General features: G+C 38.3%; 1 protein-coding gene across 12 annotated transcripts in view; it reads left to right on the top strand.

The window, feature by feature from the left end:
* Nucleotides 1–19,942, top strand: part of ROBO2 (roundabout guidance receptor 2) — a 1,061,828-nt gene that overhangs the window by 930,931 nt on the left and 110,955 nt on the right. For all 12 annotated transcript variants that reach the window (XM_048289014.1, XM_048289042.1, XM_048289061.1 and 9 more), the window contains 2 exons: nt 9,572–9,699; nt 12,950–12,961. In XM_048289014.1, the coding sequence (XP_048144971.1) occupies nt 9,572–9,699; nt 12,950–12,961 (140 nt within the window). The remainder of the gene's footprint in view (nt 1–9,571; nt 9,700–12,949; nt 12,962–19,942) is intronic.

Raw genomic sequence — 19,942 nt, 5'->3', positions numbered from 1 at the left:
AATGTAATGAATGGCTCATGGATCAAGACAGGAATGGGGAGACATCATTCACCAGTTACTGTCATGGGCAAAACAGACTCAATTTGGTGAAAAATTAGTTCAGTTTATTATCAATGGAATCGAAATAGGATAATGAGAAACAGAACCAAATCTTATAAACACCCTCCCCCCTCCTTCTTCCTGGGCTCTAGTTTCCCCCCAATTTTCTTCACCTGCTCCCTCGTGGGGTGCAAGGGGACAGAGAACAGGGGTTGTGGTCAGTTCATCACACCTTGTCTCTACCACTGCTTCCTCCTCAGGGAGAATAGTCTGCTCCTGTGCCTGGAGTACCTCCTCTCCTCCTTCTTCACTGACCTTCATGTCTGCAGAGCTGTTGCTCTCTCATGAGAGCTTTGGTGGGCACCTTGCACCTACCCACCACATCATGACCACAAGATAAGGCTCTGTAAGCAAGAGAGACAGTAATTTTTAAGAATAGAGAGTGGTGCTCCGTAATTCCATTTACATTCTGTGGATAGGATAGTGAGGTATTTAACTCCAGCCCCCTCTAGATACAACCAAGGGGAGAATGACCTTTCAATGAAATATGAGTTAATAACACTACAGTGCTATGTGCTTTGTTCGAGTTAATATCTGTGCAGATTGTAACAAAATGCAGTCTAATGTGTATTGAAAATTAATTAAAGAGTGTGTTTTAGTAATGTAATGAATATAATCTTTGGTTACATCAGCAAATTTCTATTGCAATTAATAACAATTAACAGTTTTAAATAAAGAGTCGGGGGAAAAGGATGTTTTTCATATTAGCTATATTACATGTGCTATTTGTCATTTCTGGTTAGATCCTGTATGATTCACATGCCCATCTTTTTTTTCCTGAAGCTAAAGCGTTAAGGAGAGATTAAGTCCCTTTATGAGGAGCATAGGGGAGAAGATTGGATGTTCTTAATAGCTTGTCAAAAGGAGACAGTGAAAGAAAGAGGTTTAATGTGGTATTTGTATCCTTACATACATCTGGAGGCAGCAGAGGAGGTTTGCAGAGGATGTTGTTGTAGATGTCTGACACAGAGAGAGCTGCTCTGTAACTTGCAGAGTCCATGGGGCACAAGTGACCACCCGCAGATCTCAAGCCAAGTGCAGCATAAGCATCTTTTCAGCTGTTATGTTGAACCATTTGAGGAAACTTCTGTAAAATCAGAGATGTCATTTAGAGATAGAGAGGTGATGAGGGGTTAAATGGATGCAGGAATTGGTTAATTTTTGTGTATATGGGATCAAGATGATGTACCTCAGTGGTGGTGGGGTACCCCCTCCTGTTGCACTTCTGGTTGAGTATCCTTTTTCTCTGATTGCTGTTTTGCCTGTCACTGATCCCTTCCTGTTCTGTAAGTGGAAACATATTCCTTACAGTTGTATGAGGAGCACATGCCCAAGTGAATGTGTAAATGAGAGCATTTTCTACATTTTAAATCCCTCAAAACCTGACATTGAATAAAGTCCTATAATTGCATCGTCCCGCAGTTACCCCAGAGGTTTATAGTCTAACTCAGGAGTTGCCTGCCATTCCATTTGTCTGAAATATTAAATGCTGTGAGCAAAAGTAGTAGATGTGTGGCTCTGCTAGACTGATCAGCAGAGAAACAGTTAATAACATTGACATTTAAATTGGCTTCATGTTAAGTGTCAGTTCTCACCACAGAGCTGAAGAAGAGCTATTGTTTCAGCCAGTCTGCTTGCAGATTCATGAAAACAGTCTCCAGTTGCTTACATAAGGGTCAGGGTTGGAAAAATAGCTTTACAACTCCGTGGACAGCAACCATAAAGGAATTGTGTCAACTAGCACTCCTGCCTGCATGTTTTCTCTTTATGCTGTGTGAACTATTGGTGATCTATGAAGAGATCACTGACAGTGTACTAGAAATAGTATTGTCACAGGAGAATGTTCTTATTTCTTTTCATTCTTTCTTATTCTGCATCCTGAAACAGTTAAATTTCGGAGAATTAATGAAGTCACTAGAAGAGTTCAGAAACAATATTTAATGCCAGTTGTAGCAGCCTCAAACATGCATTTATCTGAGGCTGCAGTGAAAAAATAGTCTTGCAGGAAGGGGACACAGTAAAATTTAATGTAGAATTTCACTCAAAAAAAACTCCTTCTAGTGCTTAAATATTTCTTTAGTATCAAAAAAAGCAAAGTACACTAAGTAAAAGCTTAGTAATCACGTGGTTTGTATACTGTATTTATAAATTTTAGAATATTAAGGTAGCCTTCTTTCTTGTAAAGTATATGGATATCAAACAGTTTAAGCTCACTATTATCAGTTTATTGACTACTAAAACCATAGAATTAAAAAGTAAAAATCATTAAGTATATATATATATATTTTTTTTTGCATGAAACCCTCAGGAAAGCAGGGAGGAGGAAGCTGGTAGTTATATTCAAGTAGGTGTAAGATTCAAGAGCTCTAACCACTGATGCTACTGGAATGTCTGGCCTGCAAGGATGTCTTCTGCTTTAACTCATTCCATCTCTTCATGGGATACAGAAGTTGTCATCTCAGTTAAAAACCAATTAACTTACACTGTCAGTGAAAACACTTCAGTGGTAAAGTTTTAAGCCTAAAAATTATTTCAAGTTCTTATCAGTAAGTTTGATGTTGATAATTGCTTAACTGGCAAAATGTACTTTTTAAGAATATGACTTCTGGCCCAACTGCAGTGTTGAAGGCACTTTCATTAAAACATTAACATGACTTCATCTTTAATTACCACTTCAAGGTTGGTTACTGATTCAAAATACAGATTAGGAAATATTTCATTTCTCTGACAAGTTTATAGTAATCTCTCATATGCTTAAGGCAAATAGTAATAAACAAGCAAACACAAATTCTGTTTATTTCAAACTACTCATGATCTGCATGCTCATGTTAAAAAAATGCAATAAGCCAAGTTTAGCAAGTGCATGAATTTGGGCTCAGATCTTCTTGTTTTGTTCCAGTCCTTGCAGTAATGTTTCACTTTTTCATAAACTGAAATGGACAAAACCAGATAACTCTGAGCATCAAGGGTACCTTTCTGAGGGATGAATTTATGACACAGGCACTGATAACATAAATCTCCCCCAGTGCCTGACAAATGTGTCTCATCTGTGAGGGAGAAGACTACTCCTGGTGACGGGGGGATAGGTCGCCACGCCAAGTCATTACACGGTCTCTTAGATCATACTTCCACTAATGCTCCAGTTTCTGAAATGTGGAGCTCTGTCTGGAACTAAAATCAAATCAGAAGCCCATTTTGGGTAATTATCATGTGGTAATTCCCTATGAGTACACTTCCATGTGCAAACAGAGATGTAGAGGTAAAGGATGGAACCTGCATAAGTTTAGATAGGATTTACCAAGTCGTTGATTCCCAGACTTATGTTTTGTTCTTAACTGCTGTTTGTTTCCAAATTATTTCAAAGAGAATCAAAAACTAGTCTCAGTTTTCTGTCTTGATTCTCTTCTGAGCACATGGCTCCTGATTTTGTAAGAGACTACACATTTTTATGTGTGATCGTACCTGTCTGTTTGCATGTAAGAGCAGTGCTGTGGAGTGTAATATTTCCAGATAATTTGGAAAACACCGTTTCCTTGGACACAGGTATGGTTTCCCAATGTTGGCCCAGTAACTGTAACAGCTGTACACATATTTTATAAGATTTAGAACATTTTATTGAATGCCTTGCTTTCAAACATGGTGCAGTGTGGGTTTCTGTTTTATATTATTGCAGTTGAGAGTGTCTACTCTAACCGATAGAAATAATCTGCTGATCACAACCCACAAGAGGTTTTGGACTAAAGCAGAACCTGCATCAGCATAATTGAAGAAAAATCACAATAGTGAATAGTGGCCTGTGTCACACAGCTCTTTTCCTGGTTTGTTGTACAGAATAAGGAAATATCGAATATAGAAACCCTTTTATATGACTGCTTGCATATATGTCTCACACAAAGAAGTTCAAGGTAATGTCACATTGTGTTCTACCTTTCTCTGGCATCAATGGCAGAGCCAAAAAACAAATGGGAATCTGGACATATAGATGTGAGGAGTAGCCATCCTGTCAGCACCTTGGAGATAGCTCCCTAGTAGCTCAATTTATCATGGCTGTATGCACTGTCTTAGAGCCATACAGCAAAAAGCAGCCTTGATTTCAGGGTCACAACAGAGTTTGAGACCAGTGTACACAAATATATCCATAGCTGCCACTGATCCAGGTTTTGCTAGAGAAGGAAAACCTGACACTCCTTTATCTTTCCCTCAGAAAGCTGTTACTCATATAGGTTTGGGCTTCTCTCTTCTTCCACATATCAATGCATGGGATGGAAGTGAAAAAAACTCAGCTTGTGTCAGATATGCATTGCCAGCGGGCATGGAGGCTCTCCCTTCTGCTGCTGGATCACACCAGCCTGAAGCAGGTAACAGCTCACTCTTCCCATCTCACTGCAGCTTCCCTCTGGCTCCCTCCATCTGGCACAGGGAGTGCAGGAGCCAGAGAAAAGCTGTGGCACTATGCTGAGAGCTGAAGAGCCAGCACCACAAAAGAGAAGTGGAGACAGAAGCTTAAGCCTCCTTAACTATCTCCTGTTTACCCTGGTTTTGGCCAGTAGCATCTCTCTATTTGGGCTTCCTAATCATCGATGTTGTGAGCAATCTTGGAGCTTTGTGCGTGTTCTGCAAAACAGTCTGGCAAACAGGCAAAGGAAAATAGAGCAAAGTCATTTTTGTGCCATCTCTAAAAAAAAAAAAGCAACCCTACAATGTGTACATGCAAAGATTCTAATTTATTATGTAATATTCTTTATTTATGAGAATGTTTTAGATGAAAATATATACCTGGTATAAATGAATAAAAATGTTTTGAGGCCATTGGCATCAGTCTTTAACAGTTCAGATGTGACTTTTTCCTTTTGCAATATCCCTTTAGCAAGAAATAATACTTTTTCAGTTGAATTTGTTGAGTTCAGCAGTGTATTCTGTGAAGTTGAAAATACACTGCTAAAGCAAGTACATCCTTATATTACCAGTTAGGCCTACTTGGATATTTAGGAATTTAATGACTCCAGCTGCAGATGCATTTTTGCTATCTGTGCATGTTAAAAACAAAAGAGGTGCATTTATTTTTATGCATAGCTGCACGCACAGTTTTGAAAATGTGGAAACTAGGGGTTCTGGGAAACACTGTGGAAAATTTATATTAAATGCAAAAAAAAAAAAATTGTTAAATCTCTCTAGCTTCAGTAAATTTTTGTTTACTTTTCATTTTTTTTATTTGATAGTCATGAGGAAGATTGATGGCTGAGTATGAACAGATAGACTTTTAAATGTGGGGAGAAAAATTCCAACTGTGACAAAACCAGTTCAATTCAAGTTTATTCTTAGATGTTTAAGTTAATACATTAATTCAACCTCAGTACATTAACTTGTGATACTTAAAAACAGTTAACGTGTTTTGTTTTATTTGCTGTTTGGCTGAGCAGATGGTAATGGTTTTGACACAATTCAGTTTTTTATTTTTCTTCTTTTCTTTTCTTGAAAAAGACAAGGCTCTTTTTCCCACTTTGTCACAGCTGGTTACCAATCAATCTCAATTCACGGTACAGTGATGATAGCACATGTTGTTCAGGGGCCAAATCTGATTGGGTTGCATTTTCAGCAGTGTTTCATATCAAAAAAAATTGTGTCTGTATGGCAGTGACTGTCAGCACACTATTGTACAACTGTCATTAATCAAAACTAGCAACAATGAATGCATTCATATGTGCCAGAGACTGCCAGATTTCACTCAAAATCACCCAATTTCTATTAGAATTTCCTCACCAGCAGTGTTTTCTCATGTGCCTCTTGTTTCTCTCTTTCTTTTTTCCTTGCCAGTCCCCTGCCAGCCCCTTCCTTTTCACTTAATTAGAGGCAGAACTGCTCTATTACTTGTAGAACAGAAATTATGTAACGTGGTGCCCAAAAGTGGCTGGTTTATTTCTGGCACAGACTGACTGGCTGTTTAAAAGAGCTCTCCCCGTTCAGTCTGATGGCTGAAGTCTAAGCTGAACTGAAAGGTTAAGCACCTCTGAATGTTTAACAAAGAGAAATACTTAAAATCAATTAGATGTCCATAAACATGTGAAACTGATGTCTGACGCCCTGTGATTTTAGCTCAATGTTGCATTAATTGGCTAGGAGTCAGCAATATTGAGGCAATATGTCACAGATTGTTTCTTGACACTGCACATGTTTTGAAGACATTGCCTTCATGCACTGGCAATGTTAAGGAGCAATTCAACCACTGCACCCTGGTTTTCTGCCATTCCATCATCAATCCATGAGCCTGGTAAACATTCTCTGTGATTGGTATTAGCAGAGAGGATCCTGATCCTCATTCCCAAGTGTTCAGTAGCACTAATCCAGATGAGAGTGAACTTCCACAGAAAATGAGGTGAAAGCATCTTGCTATGGGGATATGAGGCTGTAGGACAGAGAGGAGACAAGGCAGTGTTGAAGGCTGAGCAGGTGGATGCTTGAGAAATTGAAAAGATGTTCACTCTTCACTCCTTGTTATTTTGTTTGTGCTGCTGTGGGTCAGGCTAGAAGCCAGTTTTCCTCCTTTCTCCTTCCTGTCTTCTTCATCTGCCAAAGCTCTTCACTGAACCGTGGTGACTTCTGGGGACAGTGCGGGTGGAACAGATGACTGAGGGGCAGCGTATCAATACTGCCGGACAGCAGATGGTTGCAACACCCCACGGGTCCATCTATGTATGAATCTAATTGCTAGATGGCACATTCTGTCAGGGTGGTCCAAAAGTATGGAGAAGCAGACTGGGAGAGATGAACCTGTCCTTGAAGTAATTGTTAAGTGGACCATGACAGTGCCATGTTTACGCCAGCCTCCGTTTGGTGACCCGAGTGGGAGCTGCTGGCTGTACCCACCGCCCTGCGTCCTGGCATGCCATGCAGCTGGCTCCTCCGCCCAGCAGCCTTGGCACAATGTGTGTGATTGGCAGGTGCAGGGATAAAGGCTGCCGGAGCCTCCGAGGCAGCTGGCTGGCATGCCGGCACCAGCACATCCGTGACAGGAAACAGAGTGAGTCAGCTGCAGCCCACAGCACGCAGGAGCTCCCTGTCCCAGCCTGCCTGCATCCCAGTTCAAGCAGCCCCTCACTCACATACAGTCCTGCTGCCTGTCTGTTTTGCTCTCGGCAGCATTAAGTGAAACGCAGGGATGTTATCTGTTGTATGGAAAAAAAAATCAATTACATAGATTGCTAATTGTTGCCCAGCTTTATAGCCCTGATTTCGATATCCAATTCGTATTTATTTTACAACTGATCTTAGTTTTCTCATCGTACAGGAGCTGAATACAAATTTATATTTTCAGTCTCCTAGAGCTGGCCTCATGTCAGGAAAATAAGCATTTGCTCTTGTCTGCAACTCTGCGGTCGCCAAAGACAAATAACTGCTCCATCATTGTGGGATAATGTTGTCATATTCTTGAGATTTTTAAGGGGGACAATTTGCCTTTTCTGTCTTATGAAAACAGTGATTTTTATTTGCCATTGACTAATGTAGCACAGCATGCAAAATGACATAATTTGTGAGCAATTTCTAGAAGAAATGTTCTTCAGCTGCATGGGGCTGTTGAATGTAGTTTTAATAGATCTGTAGTTCTCCAGAAAGTGCATATTAAGTTCTCTAACATCATAAATACATGCCCCCACCACCAATGGCACTATTCTGGCAAAAAAATTATCCCTACAAGTTTCTAAAGTTTACCATGGCATCTACTTACTCTTCCCCTTGGCATATCACTTATTAATCAGTTAAACCTGAGGTATGGCATATACATACAATTAAGTGTAACTCCTAAGGAAATGGGTATTATATGTTTTTATGTTAACTCTAACAGAATGGTAAGCCTCAAATTCATCTTTTTAAAACTATTTCTTGCTGATTAATAGACTGGACCTGCTAAATATAGAAAGAAGTTGTATTGTCGTGAGTGTGAAAAGAGGTCTTGACTGCTCTTTGTTCTTGGAATTGCTAGTAATGCTCTAATTGATGTTGTGAGCTTTAGTTAGACCTAACAGAAGTTTAAATATTTCAACATATGGGATCTCTGAATTAAGATGCTTTGAAGTCTCTTAGCACACAGTGCTCTCTCTACAAACCTAACTCGCTACAAACCTAACTTTATAAAGGAATCAATAGCAATGTACATTATGTGCACAAAAAAGTTATGTTTCACATTCCCAAAGCATCTAAAAATGCTCATAGAGCCTGACAACATTCCTCTGATTTTTTGCATTACATCCTTATTCATCCAAACATTTAAAGGTGCTCTTCCATAAGATTTCAATGAGTTTGCTGTACAAGAATACAAGGCCTTTACTGCATAACAAAGCGACAGTAAATGAGTCCTAAAATTACATCATGACTGTGTATACAGTGAGAAATAGTACTGAAACCTCCTAAAGTCTAGACCTGGCTTTAGTTTCATGTTCCTATTTCACTGATACATGTGAATCGGAAGCCAAGTCTAGATTCAAGGTGACTTAATGTATTATATTGAAAAGAAATGGTGTTGAAAACAATTTAAAAAGAAAATTTAATGGGTAAAGTATCTATGCTGAAAAACAGTGTTTTCCTGGTTTGGGAACCAAAGATATTTTATACAACATGAAGTCTCCTGTTGTACCCTAGTGAGCTTTGGATCAGAGCCTAAAACATTTTGTTAAGCATGACTTCTGCAGGATAATAACAATTTAACTGAAAATGCTTTTCTGAGTATAATCAATCTAAATGCCTTGAGAATAGATGTTCACTGCATGTTGGAGTACATTGTATTAAGTTTTATACATCCTCATAGTTCTAGAATTATTTCAACAGTAGAAACAAAGAAATGGACAAAGCACAATTGAATTGTTTCTAATTTCTTTTAAGAAAGAGAAAATGTTATTGCCCACCCTTAATGAATCATTCTGTTGTATTTCTGTGAAATTGGTAAATCTGCTTTAATGTGCCTCTTCAATAAATGTCACCTACCAGAGCTTGAATATATTTTTTATTGTTTGCAATTGCATAGTGTGAGATCCTACCAACATGCTTACAGTTCCCTAAGGGATTGTTGCTCTAGGGAAGAACTGTATGTAAAAGGAAATTTCCAAATCAGCAAAAAGTAAAATGTGTTGCTCACATAGTTAAAGGCATGATAAACCTGAGCTGTCATGTATTGATAACTGATGTCTGATACCTTAATTTTATCTTATTGCTCTAGATCAAGGACAAAGTGAATGATATTATTAATAAAGCCCTAATACTGAACATAGCAATACTAATTTTATGTAAAGTTTCTAACTAATGCAGAGTGCAATAAAAATGTCATGAAGATTAATGCTTGGTGGAATTATCTAATGCTAGATAATAATTTATCTTCCAAACTTGGCTCCAAGATAGATTCAGACTGGCATTTTCCTGGTGATAGTTTTTGCCCATTTCTGTTGCCCACCAAAAGAGTTTTCATTGTTTTGCTGTGACACAGGTATGACATCAAAGACGACTACACGCTGCGCATTAAGAAAGCCATGAGCACAGATGAAGGAACCTACACCTGCATTGCTGAGAATCGAGTTGGAAAAGTGGAAGCCTCTGCTACGCTCACTGTGCGAGGTGAGTGTTCCTGCGGAGGCAGGGCCCGTGTCCCACACGGATAATTGCCTTCTGATGAGATGGGCCACATCCTTCGCTGCCGTTGTTTGGGTCCCACACACCCTTTGCAATGGTGGCTGCTGCACTGATTCACAGCGTAGGGGAAATCCTGGTCCTGTTGATATCTCAGGCAAAATTTTAATTGATTTCAGTGGGACAGGATCTCCCTGTGGTTAAAGTCCTGTCCCAGTGTGTTTTTATTGAAGAGCAGATGCATATATATGCATAAGCAAGCACTACATAACCATGGGCATAGACATTAATATGGGAGCCATCAGTTCAGGCTATTAGTCACGTTTCTTTCTCTAAGAAGTATAAGGAGTAGAGTAACTATATTTATGAATGACAAACATAATACAGATAATATTATTATGTGATTAGCTCTGCCATAATTAAACTCTCTACCACTACCCTTTATCCAAAAAATAAACCACAGCCAAAGGAAAGAAAAAATCCTAATTAAATTTTGCAAGTATTACAAGGTAAAGACTAATGTATTCTCTCCTAAAATATTTGTGGTCTCTAGTATCCACTCACGGTTTATGTGCTGCTCTTCGATTTGGTAAGGAGGTTTTAAGGCTGGCGCAATAACGAGTTGCCAAAATATCTTTCATGACAGTAGATGTAGACATGCTAAAGATTACGGGGAGAGAAAAAGTTTGTAAGCTAATATTTCTATATGAGTAAATAGAATGTAATAGTTATTACTTCATTCCAAAAGATAAGCAGCAATTTGGCACAATGGATATCATGCAGACACTATTTCACAGTTTAGTGGTGCATGCTGACGGTTTTCAGTAGAGCTGTGAAAGGTTAATAAAAACATTTTTAGCTTTATCTGTCCTCCTCTTTTCATACACATTAAATCAAATGTCTCAATGGATTGCTTTATTAGAACGGGGGTCAACTGACCCAAGAGGCCAGCTTCCATTTCCATCCATTTAATGCATGGACACAGTTCAGGTTAATTTGCTGAATTCAAAGGGAAAAAAAAAAAGCCACTGAGTGGCTTTGTAGGGGGAGAGATGTTAGTATGTAACAAAGAAAAGAGAGCATTGTTATAATCTGTCTGTTGAAATATTACCTCAGTGTTCACTTTAGACTGTAAGTGACAATATGGCTCTTCCCATTTTAAGGTGAAGAAATAGGTGTGTAAGAGGTTGTTCTTCCCTTTTGTAACATGGGGAAATTAGTCACCACAGCGAACTCCCAGAAACAGTCTCACCCTTTGTCACAGGCAGGGTCACAGTATCCAGTAATTCTGGTAACCAATTCCCTGGCCTTTAAACACTCCTAGAACAGTGTCCACTGTATACATTACTGGAGCATTACTCCAAATTTCAGATTTGCTACCCTGACTTGTCATGTAAACAATAGCTAGAACCCAGGAAAAAATATCCTTTGAAATCACCGAAGCTTGAAACCAATGGAATTAAAGGGAAAAAAACTCAAGGAAATATGTAATTTAATCAATTTTCCCCCAGTAAAAGCATGTTTTCATTATCTTGTGTATTTTTCCCCCTGGGTTTGTCATTTACAGTCAAATACATAATGTTTATTCAACTCGAAGCTGTGATATTAGAAACATATTTCATGTTCATGATATGACAGAAAATGAGAAAAACCAAGAAATTCATTGTAGAGAGCTGTAACTCTGAATTTTGTGAAAACAAAGGACTGGGAAATCTCCCACTGATTTTAAAGGTATGATGGACAATGGACTTTTTAATTAAAGAAAGCCTTAATTCTGAATTCTTAATTAACAGTGTTGTCTGACACTGGTTTTACCATGTCATGAAAAGGAGCAAAACCACTTAGCATATCAAAATTTACCTTGAGCATGCCTTGGACCTTGCAGGTGTCACGTAGTTCCATCTGCATACCTGACAGCAACCATGTAATCTTTAGCTCCCTCATTCACTGCTCTATCTTCTTAAACCAGAGGATGGGGATGCAGTCAGGGAAGTTGCATTACACTGTCACAAACAACAGCAGAATCTGAGTTCTGTGACCCAGACTCCATGCTCTCTCTTGGAAAGATGCATATCACTCTTACACCTCATCTTTCTGCAGAAGAAGGAATATGTCCATTATACTGGAAGCCAAAAAGTGTTCCAATAGATGATGGGTGAGAATGGCAGCAGGCTACAGTTAAATGAAATGGGGACAGAGCCACAGAAAGGTTGAGAACTAAGAAGGCCCTTGCAAGCTCTGTTACCCCTGAATTTGCATGTCTTACACTTGACCCTAGCCTGCACATAAGCACACAGGGCTGGTAATCTCCTTAAAAAAAAAAAACAAAAAACTGTGGTTTTGCTCAGAAATGTGTTACTATTGCTGCTAATAAAATAAGGGAAGCTTTGCCTACACAGATGCAGGCTGGAGTCAATTTTATGTCCAAATTTCAAGTCTTCTGAAAGAGATGTCTCTATTTTATTAGCAGAGGGACTGACAGCCCTCTTCCCTGGCACAAATATAATGAAGGGCTGTTGCTGTAACCAAAAAATCACTTGTTGCAGCGGCAACTTTCAATCTCTCTATCAGCCTGAAACAGAATTAACCTGTCAATCATTTAACAGCAACTTTTTAGGAAGTAGAAGTTATCTAAGCAGTGATTTGGGAGGTTCTGGGTTGAAGTCCCTGTGGCCATTTCAGCCCATTTGTTATATTTTCATCAGCACTGTCAGTGAGGAAAAAGCACTTTGCTGTAAGCTTTCATGCCCATGATTGAAAGAGAAAAACCATCCTGGGCTTTCTGTAGCCCTTACTGCTGTACTGACTGGTCATGCTTAAAATTCAATTGGTATTTGACTCAGAAAACAAATGCCTTGCATGACATTAGGCAGTGTGAGGCTTAAATTGATGTGTTCATTGAGATCTAAAAGTTTGTGCTAATGCAATGCAATTTTTCTTTTATCAGGCATTAACAATGATACTTGGTGATGGTATGCGAAGATAATAAAAATGTTTCTCAGAGAATGGTTCCAGTCAGCTTGTTCAGATGCTATGCTCAAGTAAATGGGATGATAGTGGCACGTGACTAAACAATAACAGCAGTGAACATTTGACTTAGGCTGCCATTTGAGGGGTTGGCTACCATGGTAGTATCCATAGTGGAAAGTAACATTACACGTCATGCATTCTGACAGATATTCTTTTCTTTTTTTAATTTCCTTTTTATGTTCTCACTACACCATTGTAATGTCAACAGCTCGCCCCGTTGGTAAGTAACCATCCTTCTATCCATTTTAGCATGGCTTCATGCAATGCTTCATCTTTCATTTGCAACACCATTTCACTGGCTGGAATAAGCAGCCAGCGCTTAATAGTTGTAACTGTCTAACACCAGGCAAGCGGTTTTGTCTGACAAAGTGCTATTTCCAAACGTTCTATTTCCTGCTGTGTCATGTACAAGCGCATTTGCCGAATCCCTAACAAGTACCAATCGCTGAAACGGGGTGGGTGTGGTGATACCGAGCCAAAACCACTCATTTAGATGTTTTTATTGCTCTGTTTATTGGCCTGGTGTAAAAGCCATTGAAATCAGCAGAAAGGATTGTGTTGGCTTTGGTGAGCTTCTACCAGGCCCTAAACGATCAGCTCATCCTGCTTTTCCTGCACAGCAGTAAAAGCTTTGCATGTCCTGTCTTTCTTGTATCGTTCAAAGAGTTCTGAAAGGAAGAAGTCCTGAAATTGAAGAGGGGATGGAGTAGATTTCTGTGCTTGCTAATGAAGTTCATCACTGGTTGTTGCCCTTGGGTCATCTTGGAGTGCAGTTTGGAATGCACTGTATAGGATGCAGACTGTTTTGAATAACAAGTCCCGAGGAAAACAACCTCGAGGTTTTTTAATTCCCACACTGAAAATTTTATTATTTCCTGTGCCTTTGAATTTCTGTAAATGCATAAAAATCTTACTGAGGATAATGGAAAGTTTGCAACTGTCGGTAGCTGAAATTCACTTCTGGTGTTCAGAAATATCCAGAACATATGATTCAATCTTCTTTCATGAATATTTACTCTGTGCCTACATGGATTTAGTTTAATGAGCTGCATTGCTCCTCTGATATTTGTAGTTTGTATTTAAATGTATCTTTTAGAATAATAATATGATTACTCTGATTTTTTTGGATTAGTGTAGAAAGTCAGTACTGGTGTTTATGGAGATTGCTGAGGAGTTTGGTCTTTATTTACTTAGTCAGAACTTTTGTTAGATATGTGTTTGACTAAAGTTTGTGAGTTTGAATTCATCTTGTTTCTTCACTGTTCTAAGTTTGGAGGAAGAAAGATTGGAGTAATTTAAAGGTAAAATCCAGGTAAGGCCTCTGTTTCCAGAACTAGGGGGATCCCATCTTATTAACTTGCTTGAACTAGCATCCATGGAGCCAAGCCAAATACCTCTGCAGTCTCAGCATGGCTTATACACACCTGGAGAATTCCCTGTGCAGAATAGAAATTTACTCTTCTCCTTCTGGGATTTTGATAGCAAGCTTTAAACTGAAATCACTACTGTATTACTATGGCATTAAGCAGGTTCTCGAGTAATTCGTTCCCAGGAGCTGCAGAAGCATAAAACTGCAGTAAACTCGGGAGAAAATTTTCCTTTGCTTAGGAAACGTAGTGTGAATTTAGAGTGCTTCTTCATTCACTAAGAAATGCCACAAGATTAAAAGTATTTTACTTGTAGATTTTTTTTTTTTTCACTTTGCTGACTCTTAAACGACAGGCAAGAAAAAGAATCATCAAGTAGAGACTGTTTCAAGCTCTGTGAGAACGACATAAAATAAATGGCTGGAGATTCACAAGAAAATGATAGGTTTCAGAGGGTTGATGGTGTCTCATTTCACAGCACTGATTCTTTTTTAAGATTTTTCAGGCCATCGAGTGATCCCTGATTCCATCTCTAAAGCTTGTACAGCAGGTCTTGGTCTCAAGTTACTTTATGTCCAGGTATATGATTGTGTGATCATGCTGTGGTCAATTCACATATTCCCTGCCTAGGCTATTTTATTTTGTTGAAAGAGAACATCTGTGACAAAGAAATTTCTTCTTTTACATAATTTATTCAGGAAACTGAATTTAGAGTGGTTGATCTTGAGCTAAGTACTGTAGGGGCATCTGGTCTTTATCAAATTATTTAATTTAGTGATTATCTTTGTGACTTGTGGAAAGATTGCTGAGTAAATAAGGCTAACCCTGAAGATATTTGACATATAGAACTCCCATACAAGTGTATGTAGTGATTGCTGTGTAAAAGCAGATCAGAGTCTGTCAGTCACTTCTATCTGATCCTGTACCTATCAAAAAGACAGCGATAGTGTGTACCTGTATTGGCTTTTTTGCTTAAGTAGCTGAAATAAAAACTAATTTTTGCAGTTCATAATTATTTCACTCAAGAGTAGGCAAAGAAGGTGGCTACCCATCCTTACCTAAAGTCTGGTAAGACAAACCAAAGTAACTTCCCTCTCTACCAAGAAACCCAAGTGATCTTCTGTTAAAATTGTCATTTAACAAGAATGGTGAGTCAAATCTTGTAGCATTTTTTTGTCTAGGAAGTTAACTGGAATGCAGAGCAAAAATACCTCTCCTTACCTAAAGGAAGCTAAAGCAAACACTACTTCATGTAGTTAAGCTCACAGCTTTCTAGGAGGATGGCATTTTAACAGAAGTATATTTTTATATTTATGTATATGTTAAAGTGCAGGGGAGCGCTTAAAAGTTTGTATTCTTTCATGACACCAGAGAATTATCTGGGTACTTCTATCTTCCATCCCTGTGTCCAATTTAAAGCAGACATGTTTTGTCTTTACTAGGTTTTAAACAAGACCAAACAATTTTTTCTTCCATTGAAGAATAGAGAAATATATTTTAATGGTCCAGATTTGTATTTCTTGTTGCAAACAGAATAATTTTCATTTTCTAGTCAGTTTTTGGCTGTTTCAAATACTTCTGTTAGGTGTGGTATTTTTTTTAAATTTCAGCTTGAGTGGAAAATTTAGGATTGGGAATTACCAATGACCATCAAGCAGTTATTAGCAAATGGTTCATACTACACAGATAAAATGAGGTATGGTGCTGCCCGAGGTGGGTGGCAGCTGGTGAATTTAAAAGCTCTGTGCCAGATTACTCATCATGTTTGAATTTGCTGCTAGGAATAAATGTGTTGCCTGTTTCTAAAATAGATTATTTATAACCTTTTGAAAAGATTTCTGACAGGATTTACAACAGATGGGTTTAGAAAACAAGGTATTTATCCCTATTTAGACCACTTCTACAGTTATTTCACTCATTAAATGGATTTTCCGGATGAGCAAGTTAGAATTTTCTCATTTTTGCATTCTGCTGTATTTCTCATGGCAATTCGGGCAGGATTGTAGCTGCTGAAAGAAGCACAATAGTTGGGAAAAGCCCAAAATTTTCAGTAACTCTGACCCTCTTTTCAAAGGCAGTTGCTGCACTGCTTTGAGATGGAGGGCCTTCAAATGGAAGATCTGTGAAGATCTATGAAGATCTGTCTGATGTCCCAGTTACTTCTTTATTAATAATACAAAAATGATGACAGAGTACTGCAAATTTATTTCAATTAAGTCCAAGTGAAAATACATTTCTTTGCATGTCAGTTGCTTTGCAGTAAGGCAAGTTTACTTACTTTGTTGTCATGTGCTGTGGTTAATCTTCCCAAAAAGAAGAGTCTTGCAGCCAGATACCTGGATACTTTTACCACCAGGGTAGAAGTCAAATATTTGAAATTAGCTAAAGGAGTAAAGGGAGACCAAGTTACAAAAACTTAACTTCCCTATCATGGTAGTGAAGAGACAAACAGATAAGACACCTGCCATGAATTTTCTGGATTTCCTATTAATTAAATGCAGTCTATGGGCATTTAAGTGTGGTGTGACTGTATGATGCATTTCAATGTGCACTGGGAAGTTTTTATGACATGAATCAGCCTGGCATGACTTCATGGTCTGTTAAGAGTGGTGCAGCATGAAAAACAATAGAAAGGGCTGTATTATATAGAAAGTGGTATTAGGTTTTGTGTCTAGAAATTACATTGCTCAGATGGTTCAGATTGGTGAGAAAGAATTCTCTTTATTCTTCTTCAGACTCTTGCAGGGAAAGGCTATATGATGAATGCTTTTATTTTTATTGCATTCATGTACATATCACCTTCACTTGAGACCCTGAGGATTTATAAAATATTAGTAGCATGGATTGGTGTGTGACAGGAGAGATGAGATCATGCTTGGCACTGTGGTGCCATCTTTCAGTGGCAGAAATCTCAAATTTCTATCAAAATGTGCTATCTTGCCTGTCTGCTACCACTTATAGGAATTTTCAGAAGAGGGTAAGAACGACACTGGACATTAGGCTTTTTGGATTTGTTAAATGAAAGAGTAAGACATCATTATTTTTTAAAAGATCAGCAAATTCTTCAAATTTAAAGATAGAAGGTTGCTGTAGAATGAAATTCAGATTGCTTTGTATGCCAGTAAGAGATTAAAATATGGAGTTGACTTGTTATGATTTTTCATAGCCTCTAAATGCCACTCTAAAAATCTTAGCATGTCTACTTTGCCTAAAGCTCAGTCGCTGAAGTGCAGGAAGTGATCAAGAGTCCCATCATTTTAATTTTTTTTTAATTGCTGAACTCTAGCTTGGGAAAGTTTTAAGAAGTTTAATGCATAACTTTTATTTTTTAACTTTCAAAGTTTCTCAAAGCATGCTCAAATGAGTGGGAATTGTTTTCCTATTTCAGTGGCTTCTGAGTTCTGAGTATTTCCATAAGTCTTTGAAGATGAGTGTATAAAAAGGGTCTGTTGATGTTTGCTCTTCCCAAGCTTTTTCGTTCCTTTCAGTAAATGGAGTAATTGGTTACCTTTCCTTCAAGAGCAATGTGGAAATCAATACATTAATCTCTTCACTTTTCCCTTTACTTTCTTTGCTCTATTGCTGCCAGCCAATTTACAGCTTGGATATGATCTCAGTGTTACTCCACAGCAAAACTACTTTGTGCCCTATTCCTTGAATGTTAACATTGTCAGTCAGAATAAATAGTCGTTTTTCTTCCTCTCTCCTTTTTCTCTCTTCATTTAACAGTGTCCCAAATTGAGCAGTGTCTCTTCTCATCCTTATTTATTCTCAAGGGTAAACAAGCCAGGAATTTGTGACCTTCCTCACTCTAGATGTAGCCTATGAGCCTATCCAGGCTCTTTACCCTTCTCATTATCTCCTTAGCTCTTCTCTTCAGCATGTGAATTCATGTCTTTTTGAAGGAGGTAACCAGATTACGCTCATTATTTTGATGAAATTCTACTGTATCAGCAAGGGCTGTGCTTTTCCTTTTTAAACATATTGCCAACAAACCATCCTGCTATCTCCCCTGAAAAAAGGAATCAAGGCATATTACATCTTTTTGTTGGCACAATTTGTTTTGTTTGGTAAACTCACAGAAGGTAGGAGTGGCACAAGCCATCCCCTAAGGGTACAGTTTACGTAAGGAATGAGGCTAAAGTGCTAAGATTTTAGGAGGGGACATCTTTTCTATGTGATCTGAGCCAAAGGTATATCCTGAATCTCAGCCACTTGAGGAAAAAGAAAAAAATTACAAAGCATTGTCTAAAGTAGAGAAAGTTCTGAATAATGGAAGTTACTGGGCAGACAAAACCAGTGGTCCTTTTCTTTATATACATCAAAACTAAATGAAAAACTTTCTAGATGGGGTTTTCTAGCAGCATCTGTAAAGTTCAGGGGCTGCTTAGAAGAGATAAGGTATAATAAAATGGACATGTATGACTAAATGAGAACAGGCTACAGTCTAAAGCTGGTGAAATTAAGACCTATATTTAAACTAAACAAAGAAGAGGAGGAGCCCAGGAAAAGTGCTGCTGCTGAAGTCAGAGCACTGGAGAATGGGATGGGGGAGTGGAAAGTAGATGCCTTTCTTTTTGGCTGTGTAGGAGGCAGACTTGAATTTTTTAAAATAATTATTCTCAGTGTATTTTTTATTGACATTAGTCCTAGGGAAGAATGCAAAAAAAAAATCATTTTTTCTTCCATGCAGATTTATTCCACTTCATTCTTTTGAGTCATCCAGGGATAAAAGAGAGAGTCTATGTGTCAAAATAGATAGGACAGTTAGCACTTTTTATTTATTGATTCTCTAGACTTCTTTCACCTCTTGCAAAGAGGGAAAAAATGCTTATGCTTCCATGCTTTAAGAGATTATCTGCTTCAGTGTTTCAGAGCAACTGAAGGATAAAAGTATTGTTATATGTGAAATTCAGAACTTGGATTTAAATTGAAAATTAGAACAATTAGTATGAGAGAAAGTTTAGCATTCTCAAATGATCAAAGTGTGCTCTTTTCACCGTGTTGTGTTTACCCGTGGTTCATCTGAAAACACCAACAAACCAAAACAAAAGGAGTTTCTCACTTTCCATGAGACAAGAGCAGTGTGAAGGACGCTTACAGGAGAACTGGTCCTGGTAATAATTCCCCCTGCTCTCTACCTCTTGCTCTGATTCTCCTTCCCCAGTGTTTCCTCTCGTTCAGCTTGCCAAAAGTTCTCCCCACTTTTACCATGCACTTCTGCTTTTGTGTATTTGACCTGTTGTGGCAGGATATCTGAGAACTAATTTTGAAGCAGTGTCAGTATTAAAGGTGGTATCCAAGCCATGGATTATCCATGCTTCCCTAGGTTATGGGAAACTGCTTTCCAGAAGACTCCAAACCAAGCACCTGTTTTGCCACCTCCACCCATGTAATTTTAAAATAATATCATGGGTCTAGTGAAGGGCTTCATGAATCACTTGTTATCCCCACAACCTACCCATTCTTTAATTTTGTGGCATAACTATTCACCTAAAGAAGAAATCATGAAAGACAGAGAACAATAAAAATGGACAAGCAAGACGACATAGTTAAAAAAAATAAACCAAAACAAAAACATCCACAAAATGAGATATATGCATTTGTTTCAAAGGCTGCTGCACTCATACAACCTTGGGAATGGCAGAATAAGAGAAGAAACACATTTTCCAGGTAACTCAGTTGTAACTCAAGTGCTAAAAAGTTACTGCCTTCCCTGTGTTTGAACACACCTAATCATTGGAGCACACCATAAGATTGAGATGTCTTTTCTCTTTAAAGAGAATTATTATCCTTAGCTTCCATTAGTTTATCCCTGATAAGAAAGATCTGTA

This window comes from Corvus hawaiiensis, chromosome 2 (assembly GCF_020740725.1).
Source record: "Corvus hawaiiensis isolate bCorHaw1 chromosome 2, bCorHaw1.pri.cur, whole genome shotgun sequence".
In the NCBI taxonomy this organism is placed as follows: domain Eukaryota; kingdom Metazoa; phylum Chordata; class Aves; order Passeriformes; family Corvidae; genus Corvus; species Corvus hawaiiensis.
Note: the sequence above shows the minus strand (reverse complement) of the source record. Positions and strands in the feature narration are given on the sequence as shown.